This window comes from Vicugna pacos, chromosome 3 (genome assembly GCF_048564905.1).
Source record: "Vicugna pacos chromosome 3, VicPac4, whole genome shotgun sequence".
NCBI classification, from domain to species: Eukaryota; Metazoa; Chordata; class Mammalia; order Artiodactyla; family Camelidae; genus Vicugna; species Vicugna pacos.
The window spans coordinates 50,879,222-50,892,508 of NC_132989.1; the positions used below are offsets into that span (position 1 = coordinate 50,879,222).

General features: G+C 36.2%; 1 protein-coding gene across 12 annotated transcripts in view; it reads right to left on the reverse strand.

The window, feature by feature from the left end:
* The window catches only part of PAM (peptidylglycine alpha-amidating monooxygenase), a 255,430-nt gene that overhangs the window by 144,654 nt on the left and 97,489 nt on the right, over positions 1-13,287 (reverse strand). For all 12 annotated transcript variants that reach the window (XM_072958329.1, XM_072958328.1, XM_072958327.1 and 9 more), the window contains 2 exons: positions 2,810-3,268; positions 1,742-1,862 (listed from right to left, as the gene is read on the reverse strand). In XM_072958329.1, the coding sequence (XP_072814430.1) occupies positions 1,742-1,862; positions 2,810-2,898 (210 nt within the window). In that variant the 5' untranslated portion in view covers positions 2,899-3,268. The remainder of the gene's footprint in view (positions 1-1,741; positions 1,863-2,809; positions 3,269-13,287) is intronic.

A 13,287-nucleotide genomic window follows, 5' to 3' on the forward strand; every position in this document is an offset into this window, starting at 1 on the left:
ATAGTAGGCTAGGAAGGCAAGCAGCAAACGTCTGCTGCATGAGGCAAAGCTGAATGCAGATAAAGCAAAATAACAAGCTGCAGTTTACTAAATAACATATGTTCTTTTTTCCATAGAGTTATTTTGACAACTTTAAGACTACAGAAATGATTAAAAAATTTTTTTAAATCAAGTTCCTCCTCATTCTTTTATAATCAATTCCTCTAGGAACTCTGAGAATATTCATCCCAACACAGTTACCTAATATTATTATTAAATAATTTAAATGTTTTTACTGTAAAATAAGGAAATGAAAAAATAACAGAATAATACAGAATTACAACAGACAACAATTTGAGAAAATAATGATACTCTTATCATTTTCAGACTATGTATTAAGTATGTACTAAGGAGTGCTTAAAGATGAATTATTAAACTTAAAAAAAATACAAAGTCATTTTGAGGAAACAGGGAAAATCACTTTCAAAAGCAAGAAGAGACAAGAAAAAGCACACTTCATAAGTGAGTAACTATCATTCTTCTCTACTGTTCTTCCAATCTCATTACACCTTTTTACTAAATACTGAAGAAAGAGCTTAAAATATTAAGGGCCAAGATGCTAATAACTAAACATACAAAAAAGTCATCTGCCTGGTTATTTGGGAATGGGCAGGGATGAGGGTGTGACAGTCTATTTTACAACAGTACTTATTTATAGATCCTTAGATCCTACACAGGTATTCAAATAAATGAATGTCAATCCTTAGTCCTACAGAAAGTCCAGCGCAGGTTGGCTACAATACAGTGGGTATTCTCTTAGAGCTTCTGAATGTTTATTTCAAAAGAATCCTCTCTGATATGTAGAATACTTTTATTCCAAGTACTTGAAAAAAAAAGAAAGAAAGAAGAGGAAAGAAAAACTGAGTTATCTGCAGCAATGAGTCATCAGCACTGCAGCTCTATGACACCCAGGTCTTTCCCTGTTTCGGCAGCCCTTCAAAAGAAGACTATCTTAATGACACATGTAAATCCCTGCACTGCCTGGCTGAAAAGCATAGTTAATTCTGGTCTTTTTATGTTTAATGAAACACCTTTCACACATGACAGCAGTGGGTTTGAGCTTCTTGTGTGTACCTAAAAAGGAAAAGCCTTAGCAACAACCTAGTTCTACTCAAAATGCTCTGTAAGTCACGGTGGTATAAGTTCTGCCACCATTTCTTCAAAATACATCTCATACGACAAGCAGATCACACGAAAGAAAACTCACAGTCAACCACCTGTAAGAACTGTTTTCTTAACTTTTAAAGGTGGGAAATGTTTTACTTTTCAAATTCTTGACAGTAATGACATACTTTTATTTCTTAATTTGTGGCTGTGATAGAAGGGTATATAAACAATGTAATCTCTTAGATGCAGCTGCTCAATAGCATTTCCCTTTATTAGAATAATTTTTCATATTTGAGTACATACTTAGATGCTGCACTACAGAGGCTATTACTCCATTGAGACTTTTAAAACATAAATTTTCAAGGTTCCATTTCAAAACAAATACAGGTAAAAATTTTTAAAAGAAATTTAACTGAAAGATTTACGTGAAAAATTTACTCCTCTTTATGATGCTCAATTATTCTAACCCTATCTGAGGAGTCTTAAAACAAATGCCTACTTTTAAAGAAGTTACTACTGTTGGAAATGCAGTTTCTTTCCTTTAATTATAGACCATATAGAACATGCGAATACTGAAATACAGAATTCCTCTCACCTGTTTAGGTGTAACTCCAGGCATGCGAATATCCAATGCAAAATCTGATGAATCAATAGGAATTACTGGTCTGGTGGTACCAAGACATTCATTGGAAAATGATCTGGTAGTTTCTTTAAACCTTAAAAAAGAAGACAAGTTCAATATCCTTGAACATAATGGAATCTTAACTGGACCTGAGAAGGGAAAAAAAGGAATTCTATGACTTTAGAAGACTCTTAATTTAAGACCCAATGAAAAGAACCATATAGGGTTCTGTAACATTCTCAAAATTGTATTGTATAATCCAAGAGCAATAAATACCCAGCTTGAAAGCAAAGTATAAACAAAGCAACCAAGCAGGGTACATTTAAAACTTGATTCAATAAAAACTTGTTAAAAATATATATGTTTCTAGTTAATGAAAATACAGTATTAATAAATTAGAATTATCACAGGCCTGCCAATCCTCTAACGGCAAAAATATTAACTACAAGCCAGTAAAATTTTTGTAACTATTTTATGAGTGTCCAGTGTTACCAGTTAGAAACAAAAAAACTAACAATAATATTGCTAGGAGACAGAGTTGCCTGAGGTAGAGGGAAAACTGCGATGTGAATTACAAATGTACAAAAGCATAAATATTTAACATGGTAATTATGAGTGAGTATACTGCTCAATGTTTTCTCCTGAGCCATTACAGTCCGTGATCTGCTTCTCCCTACAACTTACCTATCTCAATATTTTATTCTTCAGGCTGCTATAAACAAGAAGGCATTCATTCAAAACTGAACGACTATATTATAGTTCCTGAAATATCTCCCCAAGAGGGAGGGATTAATATTGGAAATCACAACTTCTAATTAAGTTTTGAAAGCACGTTGGCTACAATACAGTGGGCATTTTTTGTAAAGGGGACTTCACCAGAAGTTACTGTGCTAAAATTCCAACAGATTTCATTGAAGTTAATCAACCATGTATATTTCTCCAACACTCTGGTTCATAAAAGTGATTACATTGTCAAACGCATGCACAGAAACCATCCAAACAATATTTCGCCTGTTTAAGAAAACAAAAACAAACACCCACCTCTTAAAGACAGAAAGTGGGCTTCTGAAACCCAAACAGCTGCTTTGGAAAACAAGGAGGAGAACTAGCAGGCTACGAAAGCCAGCCATGTCCACGCCGCTCCAGCCCCGCCGGGAGGACCGGGCAGCGCAGCGCTGGGCTGGGGCCGGCGGTCGGGCAGCGGCGCCAACAGCAGCCGCTACTTCATGGCCGGGGCGCGGCGGGCGTCCAGCGGCGGCCACACACCACCTGCCCGGGAGAGCCGCGAGCTGGACGAGGCGACGTGTCTGGATCAAGAGCCGCAGGCAGAAACCCGTGGGAAGGAGGTACTTTTGTCCGGTCCGCAAGCGGAAGCTCTCCTCCCTCCAGAGCTGCTTTCTGCCCTGGTGCTGGGACTAGACGTGCGGGCTGCTTATCACTCGGGAATGACAGGGACTGTGAGGGATATCACACAAACCCGCGTCAGTCATCATTCAGAACCTGCAAAAATAGAAGCAGATAATGGATGACTAACACATTACAGCATTTGTCCTCAGCAAATCCCAGCTGAGGTTCTTTAATACATTAGTAGTTTCACAAGCTTGAGCCCAAGCCTGGGTAAAATGCTGGTCTGTTGATCTCCCGCCCCCATGACCAGCCCCCGAGATTTCACAAAGGTCCGTAGCCCCTGTTCTGCCTTTTGCGCTTCCCTCCTCCCTCACACCCACTCCTTTTTTCCCTCTACTCCTTTCCCTCTTACCCTCACATTCACCTCACTCTCCGGATTTCTTCTCCTTACTTCTATATCACTCCCTTCTATTATCAAAAATGCACGCAATACCTCTGCTGAATGTAAACAAAGTTACACAAATGATAGGCTAAGGCACAAGGAAAATAAAAAAAACTAAGGCAGAGACAAAGCACTTGGATACAACAACAATCAGGTAGAAAAAGACTCTGAGAACAAAGGCATGTTTACATATATACATATATGCATCACAGAGCTATAGAGCTAAGGAGAAAGATGCCTCCTGCCAAGAATGATCACCACAGAAGTAACTGCTGAAATGCTCAGAATTACTTTGAAACAAACCCAAACTCTACAGCTAACGTGATATATGAAATGTAAGCACCTGTTTAAAAATCCTGCATCTAATATACAAAGTAATAATTACTCCCTTTTGGGAGACATGCCTCCCAAAAGATATTCTTTCCTGAATAAAGTTTGGAGACTTACAATGCAAGGCAATTAGGAGAATCTCAGCTGCCCCCCACATGAATTTTATCTACCAAGGGTATGATCAAGAACTTAACATTAATATAAATGAGAGGCTGTGCAGAACTAGTGCAACATCTTAATATATTCTGTGAAGAGGACTCAACTATGCTAAATTTTGAAACATGCATGTTTTGACTTTACTGTTGCTCTGAATGTTTCAGACTATGTATCAAGTATGTGCATTTTAGTCAGAAGGCATTATTTTAAAATGTGCCATTCACAACATAAAAATACCTTCAGAGAAAAAGATTTTTTAAAGTTTTATTTTACTAATTATAAACATGATTTGGGGAATCGCAAGTAAACCCACTGGCCAGATGAATAACAGTAAAAAGCAAAAATCAGTTAAGATCATACAGAGGTGCTCCACAATAATAAATTAGCCTCTACATTATGCTCTGGAAATCACAAGATACTGAAGCTAATCTAAACAAAACAAAACAAATAAACAACAACAACAACAAACAAAGAAAAACTAAACTAAAACAAGCAAAAAGCATGAACTAAAGTTTAAATTAAATCAGAAGAGTTCATGGCCACTGCTTTCTAGAAGAAATATACCTTATACCAAATATAAATAAAACATGATTGAATGTCCAACCTACCCAAGGATGCTTGAGGCTCACCAGCATCCAGAGACTACAGTTAATTTACATAAGCAACGACATTTTTAAAAGACTGATGATATTTGTTTGAACTTTCTCTTTGGCATGCTATGTGAGCTTTCAGAACAAAAACCTTCAGCTATGTCGGAATCCTGTGAGTAAAGGAAAGAACTTCTTATGGGGGAAGAGAAACACTGGCCTGCAGGCTATGCTGTTGCCTCTGCTTAAAACAAAATATAATCCTGTATAATGACAGTACTTAATATTCCCTGAAGTTCTCTTTTTTCTTTAAATATAAGTGAAGAAGGGATTATACAGAACAGGATTCAAGGACAGTCCTTCCAGCTAGCAGGGATATTTGGTATTGTATAAACACTTGAAAACAAATTTAGTATTAAAATTCTGTAACAGGAACACATCCTTAAGTTCTTGTCTTTGAAAAAAATTCCACTTATCTCTTTGATTGATTTTATTACCTTTGGTGTCCCTGAACCACCCATTGAAAGAAGAGGGAACTGAAGTTGTGGGTGAAAGCAAAGTTGCTGTTTGCAGCTGTGAACAGAACAAAAGGTCTTATAGAAATGAAAGTGCATTATGCTTCTTGGTTCTTAATGTCTTGTTAACTAAAGACAAAAGACAAATTATCCTATGAAAAAAAAAAGTCATCATTTCATTTGATATTTTACAATGCCTGATAATTGTGGACTTATATATATAATATACAAATCTTTGTAGTCTTGTTTAGGATTTTAAAAATTCAAAATATATTTCCTTGAGAAAATTCATTCTCTAATACAAAAACCCCCATAATTTTATATTTTGTACAAAATATTATGTGTTGGGGTTTTATAAAATGAATAAAACCAAAAGAGAATATAGTCTGTTAAGGGAGATGGGGACTTGACACAATTAATATCAGGTATGTTTAGGCTGTAGCATTCCCATGAGAATACATAAAAGGGACTTGCAAAATTTTGAGGAAGGAAAGATAATTTCAGCCTTCAAGAGGAGGGTAAGAAAAAAGAGAAAGGTAAAGCAGTCTTCAGTGGAAGAGGTGGCTACTGAGCAAGAGCTTGGAGTATGGTTGGGTTTTCACTGTTGGAGATGGAGAGTGCTTCTTCCAGGTGCAGGAGCATGGGAGCCCAAACGGGGAGCAGAGGATGTTTGAAAAATAAGTCATAAAGGTCCTGCATCCTAGACTCAAGCTGTGGACCCAGATGTACTATTTTACTTGTAACACAAAACAAATATTCTGTTTACACATTATCAATTCTTAGTAAGAATGATGTACAGTTTATACCTGTTCAAATATTAATTCTAGGAGCAGTATTATTATGTAGTAAGGATAGTGTAGTACAGAGCACCGTAAAACTAATTCAGCTTTTACAAAGTGAGCCATCTATTCTCTTCAATTTTCATTTGAAAAAGGGGGGGAACCCCAAAAAGATAGTTAAAATTTGTAAGTGGTCAAAGAAGCCAAATAAACATACTGGCCATTCACTCACTGATTTACCAGCAAGAGAGAACCAGTTTAGTACAGAGGCTGGAGAAAAACTGGACTCCTGGCTCCACGTTGACTAGCCTTGTGAAACTAGGCAAATCCTTAGCCTCTCTCTCCCTCAGTTTCCTTAGCTGCAAAATGGAAATAATCCTACCACCTATCTCATAGGCTTGTTACAAGGAATAAATAAATTCATTAGAATAGAGCCAGGCACAAAATAAATGTTTGCTATTACTATTGCTGCTACAAATATTTATTGAGTGTCTAGGACTACCATTAATGCTGGGAATGGTGATAATCAAGACAGATAAAGTTCCCACTCTTACAGAGATTACTTCCTAGTGGGGGAAAAAAACAAATGAAAATATGACCAAACTATAAATTTCATTTTCTCGTGAAATTTTATGTGGCTTCCTACAATGACTTATAATTCAACTGATTAAGAATGCACATCTATTCACTTAGCAATTTGACTCTAGGGATTTATTCTTGGGTAAAAATTGAACAAAGGCACAAACATGTTTATAACATTGTTTATAATAACAGATAACTGGATGTTTATGATAGCAAAGAACTGGAATCGATTTAAATGCTCATCAGTAGGAGACTGGGAAAATTGGGGGGCATACTATGTATGCATCCCTTTCAAAAAGGACAGATGGGTCTGTTTTATAGGCAGGGTCATATTCTATGACATATTTTTCCTTTTTGCATAATTTCTGAAAATGTTTGAACAGTCTCAAACTTAGGAAAATATGCAAGTAAAGTGAAAGATCTTTTTCTCATTAACCATTTGAGAATAAATTGCTGACCTGATGCCTCATCACCCCTGAATTCGTTAGCATGTATTTCCTAAAGTACATTCCACTACATTTCCCCGACAGCCTTACCAACACCCCTCATTTAGCTAACTCAGAAAGAACAAGTTGAAGATCTGTGACAAGGGTCCAAATCTGGTCCCAACGGCAGGCTTTGTTTGCTTGTAAGAATTTTTCCTAACTGTCCCCCTGAATTTGAATTCTGAGTAAACATTTTAAAACAAAAAGATTTCACATAAAAAGTGTCTCTTGAAGAGTTGTAAAATCTGGCATCACTGGACCCACATTTCCACATGGGAACAATTAGCTGAACCAACTGTCTTCCGTCTTAGACAGGGCGGCCAATCTGCAGATCTCCACAGACCCCGCTGCGCCCTGTTTATTCCAGGATCCTGAGGCTAACAGCAGTTGTTTTAACTGTCGCTTACCACTGAGGTGCAGTTTTGTTGTCTGTCCATTTGTTTTTTTTTTAACACCTCACCAGCTTTACTCATGAACATTACTAGCTGTACTCTAAAGTCATTTGTGTTGTGACCCCAGAGGTTCATCCTTTCTTTATGTAAGAAGGTAAACTTCACCCTACATATGGCAGCATAGCATCTGCCCCATAGATATACAAAGTTGGTGCTTCTTTCCTTTTCTATTTTTTTTTAAGGCTCTCTTCATTAGCAAGGCACACCAAACTGAATGGCACTTTCTGCATGTGTGTTTGTTTGGGATTCATTTCTTCTAATATGCAGCCAATTTGAAGTATCCTTCCCTTGCAAGTCAAAATTGTCTGGGCATCTATTAGAATATATATGTTAAGCAAACTCAGAGGTCCCATTCAGCATATGATTCTACTGCAATAGGAACTTGCCAACAGTAACAAATTTTATTTATTTATTTTTTTGGTTTCCGTGATCAGTACCAGATGCCCTTTAAATATGTCCATTAGTCATCAAATTGCTCGGTCCTGTAAATACTTCCATGGGGGAAAAAACAAGAGACATTAGTCTTAATTAAATTTCTCAGCTTTGACTAATACAAATGTTACTTCATAACACGTCTCTAAATTCGGTGCTAGCATATTTTAATGCAAGATAAAACAAATCCCTGTGTTCCAATCAGCACACATCTTTTAGTTCTAAGGGCTGCACTAGGAAGTTCTCGAGAGACTAGCGCACTGCACAGGGAGGCACTAACCGTTACTGATGATGTCAGAGAGGTGGAACGGCTCCTTTGTATGCTACTCACTTGCCCACTAGGTATCTTATTTATTTATAAGCTCAGAACATGACACAGAATTTAGTTTCAGAAGTAGAGCACAAAGCACTTCTGCCGCTTCGGCCGCCTTCTTTATACGTTCTTGTTGAGCTGGGGGAGCAGGCCCTGAGCAGAGTCAGCAAGGCAGAGCGCCCTCAGGGACTTCAGTCCTCACTCACGGCACAAGTCAGAGATGAGGAGCTAGACTTACAGGCTATCTCCATAATGTGCCAATTCAAAAATTAATAAGCTCTCTTCTTCCTCGTCAGTGAAGTTTCTGAGGAATTAGTTTGAAACTAATATCTAAGACTTGACTAAATTTCAAGTCTTGTTTTTTTCAATAAAGTGTGACTCATTGGCTGATTTAAGTATTGAAAGATCTTTCCATTACCTTTGCGATGCTTCCTTGGTGAGTCTTTGCATTATTATTTTCTTTTATTTTTAAGAGGAAGTTGTTGTAGAATGAAGGGTGGGAGGGTACTGCATTTAAGTGCAAATATTTAGTGCCAGGCGCTGGCCTTAGGGGAATGTGGTCTGAAGGGGAGGATCTGCCTTTCCTTCTGCCTTTCTTGCAACTGATCAACGTATTTTTTTTAATGAGCTGTCCTCTTTTGCAGGGATTTTTTTTCCCTGTTTATGATTCCACATCCTTAGGCATAGTTATCCCCGAAGCATTTTAGTTCATATTTTGTTAAACGCCTCCCTATGACTTCAGAGGCAGGAGTTATTAACTACGCATGAATCTGGCTCAGATTCAGAACATGCAGTTACAAAATAAGTATTCTTTTTCTTGATAAGCAAAAAAATCTACAGGAAATGTCTAGATTTTCACTCAAAAATAACACTGAACTTTATCTTTTGTCTTCTGTGCTATTCACCCAGAAGCATTTTCTCCCATAGCAGAATTAAATTTTCAAATGATTCTTATGTTTTCCATTTCAAATGTTCAAATGATCATAGTAAAATGCCCATAAACATACCCCTTGCTATTATAAAAGTTTTGCCATCCTTGTCTTTAAGCCTCTTAGCTGTATAATTACAGTACTTAAAGTGGAATCTATAATCATATAATGCCATTATATAATTGAAAAACTTATGGGAATTTTTCTTAAAGATCATGAAAGAATGTCAAAGCATTCTCTCATTTATATAATTCTGCTCAATTGAGTTTACAGTAACCTAGAGGGATTCTATAAAATATACACCACACATTGCCCCCTCAATCCATCTCAACTATGTAATTTGAAAGTCATTAACGAAAGAAACAGTTGCTTAAAAACATTTTAATGTCTTTTATTTTAGAGTATAGAAGCCACGATAAAACATAGCTTAATCATAAGAAAACCATTTGAATTTTTAGGTATGCAATTCACCACTGAAAGAAGTACACTGTACTGAAGTAGCTTACATTGTTATTTTAATTTCTCATCTATAATAATACAGTTTTCTTTGATCAGTGTCCCCAAACTCCCCATGAACTATCAGTGCAGAGCTTCATAATTTTCTTCTGGCTGAAAAGGATCAAAGCATTCTTATGTTTGCTAGACGTCTTTGATACTGCTGCACAAACAGGTGGGGAATTTATTTCATTGCTATTAAACTGTTTCTTACTGTCTTGAGTTTAGGAAGCAGTGGTTTATTTTAACAAGGTGCTTACAGACTGGCTTGCTCTTCCCCAATATTTAGTCTTTTTTACAAAGTTTCCCATAGTGATTTGCACCACACCCTGGAAATGAAATGAGAGCTGAAAAAAGACGAGGCCCATGAGCCTCTGGGCCTGAGGGAACACACTGGCTGCCATCCCCAAGTATCACTCCAAGGAAGTAAGGCACAAGCATGTTGATCTTATTCACCCTCTCTCCCATCACTGAAGTTATATGCCCCAACCTTGAGTTAGATCACAACTAAAAGTCAAATTTTTAAGTCACAGAAAAATGTGAAATAGTCCAACTGTGTTGCCAATTTTAACCAAAATAAAGAGGTACACGGGCAGTCTGTATAAAGAAGTGATTGCCATCTTTGAAGTGTGAAAATCCCCTCTTAAAGTCACAACATTTCATGTACTTACACACTGTAATAATGATACTATTAATGATTAAAATAATATTTAACAATTACTGAGTATTTGCTACATGCCAGGCTGTGCTTTTACTATTTTTTTGTGTTACTTAATTTAGTTCTCACAACATCCTGTGAGCTATGTTATAGTATTATCTACGTTTTACAGATGAGGAAATAGAGGCAAAGAGAGGTTAAGGAATTTGCTTAACATTAACACTGGCTGATTTCAGAGGCAGGAGCTACTAACTGCCAGGCTACACTTGATAGAGGCTGTACTTCAGGTATTTATTAAGAGAATATGTAAACGCTGAATAAACTACGACTGATTCAGTAACACTTTAAAGTGAATCTGTACTTTATGCCCCATATAACTAAAATCAGCAGTACACATGAGCGTGAGACCTGTTGTTTCACACTGCACCGTGCCTGCTTCCCGTCAGGGACTCCAGGCTGCACCTCAAATCTTCCTCTTCCGGCGGATTCAGAGTCAACAGGCAGAAACCAGTGGTGTAAAGTGGAGAGTGCAGGCTTACACTTAAAATCAGAAATTGTGGCTCCAAGTCCCATTTTAGGGATTCACTTCACATTTCTAAGCCTTGGTTTTCTCCTGTATAAATAGGGTATATTGATAAATGATAAATCAAAGGGCTATCTAGAGAAACAGAATCATCTGAGCAAATTCTGAAATGAGAAAAGTGCCATTTATTGGTGTTCTAGGCTCAGCTTTACCAATGGATACATTTTTAGATCTTTCTTTTATTTTTCTAATTTTGCACTGTTCATTCTGAATCTACTTATGTCTCATCTCTAAGTAAAGTTTCAGAGTACCAGAACACCTTCAGATGGCAGGCACTGTGCAATTATCACTGAAGTTAGGAAAAACACAGGACTAAGAAATCCAAATTTAAACACTCTTCCTACCACTAAACCTAAGAGTAAAAACAGCAACTCTGTCATTCAGCAAAAGCAGAACTAAAATCTTAACCTAAATTATTTGAAATGTGTGCCACTAATCAGGAATAACAATTTATATTTCAAGGGGATTACCACTGTTACGTCAAGATTATTAGGAAATATTTGCTGGACACCAGCACTGAGAGGTACAGTATATCATGGCTCAAGTCTGTGTTGCACAACTTAAGGAAACTACACAGAGGCAGATTTGCAGAACCAATTACCCAAAGAAATCGGTGGTGGAGGTAAATAACATGCATTTATATTCTAAAAGCAGTTAGACATTTCCTGGGAACAAACAAATATCAAGTGGCAGACCCAACTAGATGCTTGGGATTTAAATAAGACAAACATATTCTTATTAGTAATTCTAGTCTATCTCTTTATAGGAATATTGACAAGACATGCAACTTATTGTTGCTGAGGCATTTTAAAGAAGAAATGTGCCATATGACTACTAAGTACTACAAAAGTGCTAAATGTTATATGAGTAATCAGTTTTACTACTATTTGCTTGACTCTGCTGAATTTAATGTTTATTCCTAAATAGAGGGATTATGTGAATTACCTTACTAGAAGATAGTTCTTTTGAAATGCAACTGTTTCAGTTCTTCAAGTGAAATTTTAAAAGTCAGTATATATGCATAAATTTTTAAAAAATTTGCTTCTCATTATGATGAATTTCTGCTATCATAAGGTTAAGTCTCTCAAACAGTGAAGAAATCATGCAAATCTAAAACCTTGGATCATGATACAACTAACTCATGACAATATGTAAAACTGTATTGACAAAGCAAACAATGTACTTGCAGTCCAGTAATTCCACCAGAAGACTGTTGCCTCTTTGAAAGGACATATTCCTAAAGATTTGGTAAAAATAAAAACCAAACAGAAAAAATAGCACCGTAAGCCTTTAAGTGTACTATTCATAAAAGTACAAAAGGTCTAGATTTAATACTGATCTTTTTATTGTTACTTAGAAATACATCAAGGTCATCATCAAACCTTTTAAAACTCTTTTGGCAAAATAAAACTATAAAATAATCACTGGTTCCCATAATCAGCCAGGTATATCAGAATAGCCTTAAAAGAAGCTGACCATTTTATCTTTCAAAACGATTTTCTGGGAAATTCATGACTCTGTCATATGCATTCAAAATTAATGGCCCATGCTTGACCTGCTGGTCATTTTCACTACCATAACGTCCAGCAGACGATTGCTTCATTGATGCAGCGATGGATACTAACTGGGAAGGCATCTTCTAGATTGGTCATGCTGGTTTACATCTAGCAAGATACTGTACTGACCACTGCTCCTTTGGCATGGTGGAAAGTGTATTGTATTTCATGGTACCTTCATCTATTATTTTTAAAAAAGCTGAATGACAGAGATGAAAGAATGATATTGTTAAATATGAGTGGAGTTAATTCAAATATAACGGAAAAAGATGTTTTAAATTCTCTGACCATTAAGTTAAGGTTGAGGGAAAAAAGCTGAAATATCTTCCTCATAAATAATAACACAGCAGTAACATAGGCTGTCTTTGTCTTGAACAAGGCCATGGAGGTGTCTTAAGATATTTTTTAAAATAATGTTAACTGTTTTATTCTGGCTAAGCTAAATTAACATTATAAGATGGCCTACTTTATCTCTTGTTCCTGAAACTTTGTCGTTGTCTCCTTATTTTCTTATAAAATATCAAAAATTTGCTTGCTATCAAAGAGGTCAACATCTTTTATCAGTAAGTTTTATCTTAACCAAATGCTAATTTTAAAATCAGAAAAATAAATGGATTAAGCAGTATAAATTTGCCTAAAAGAGATTAAAACTGTGATAAATTCTCCCTTTCATTTTGATATTTAAATCACTATTGGTATTACATTGTAATGAGATAAAGGTTCATTAAGGCAGCCTTTGTTATGTAAAATCAAAACACACTAGAGGGGAAATTCTTTACTGAGTTACAATTATTCTCTAAGGATATAGCAAATGAGATATCATTAAAATATTTAAGTTTAATTATGCAACGTGTTCCAATACATAATCAAAATACACA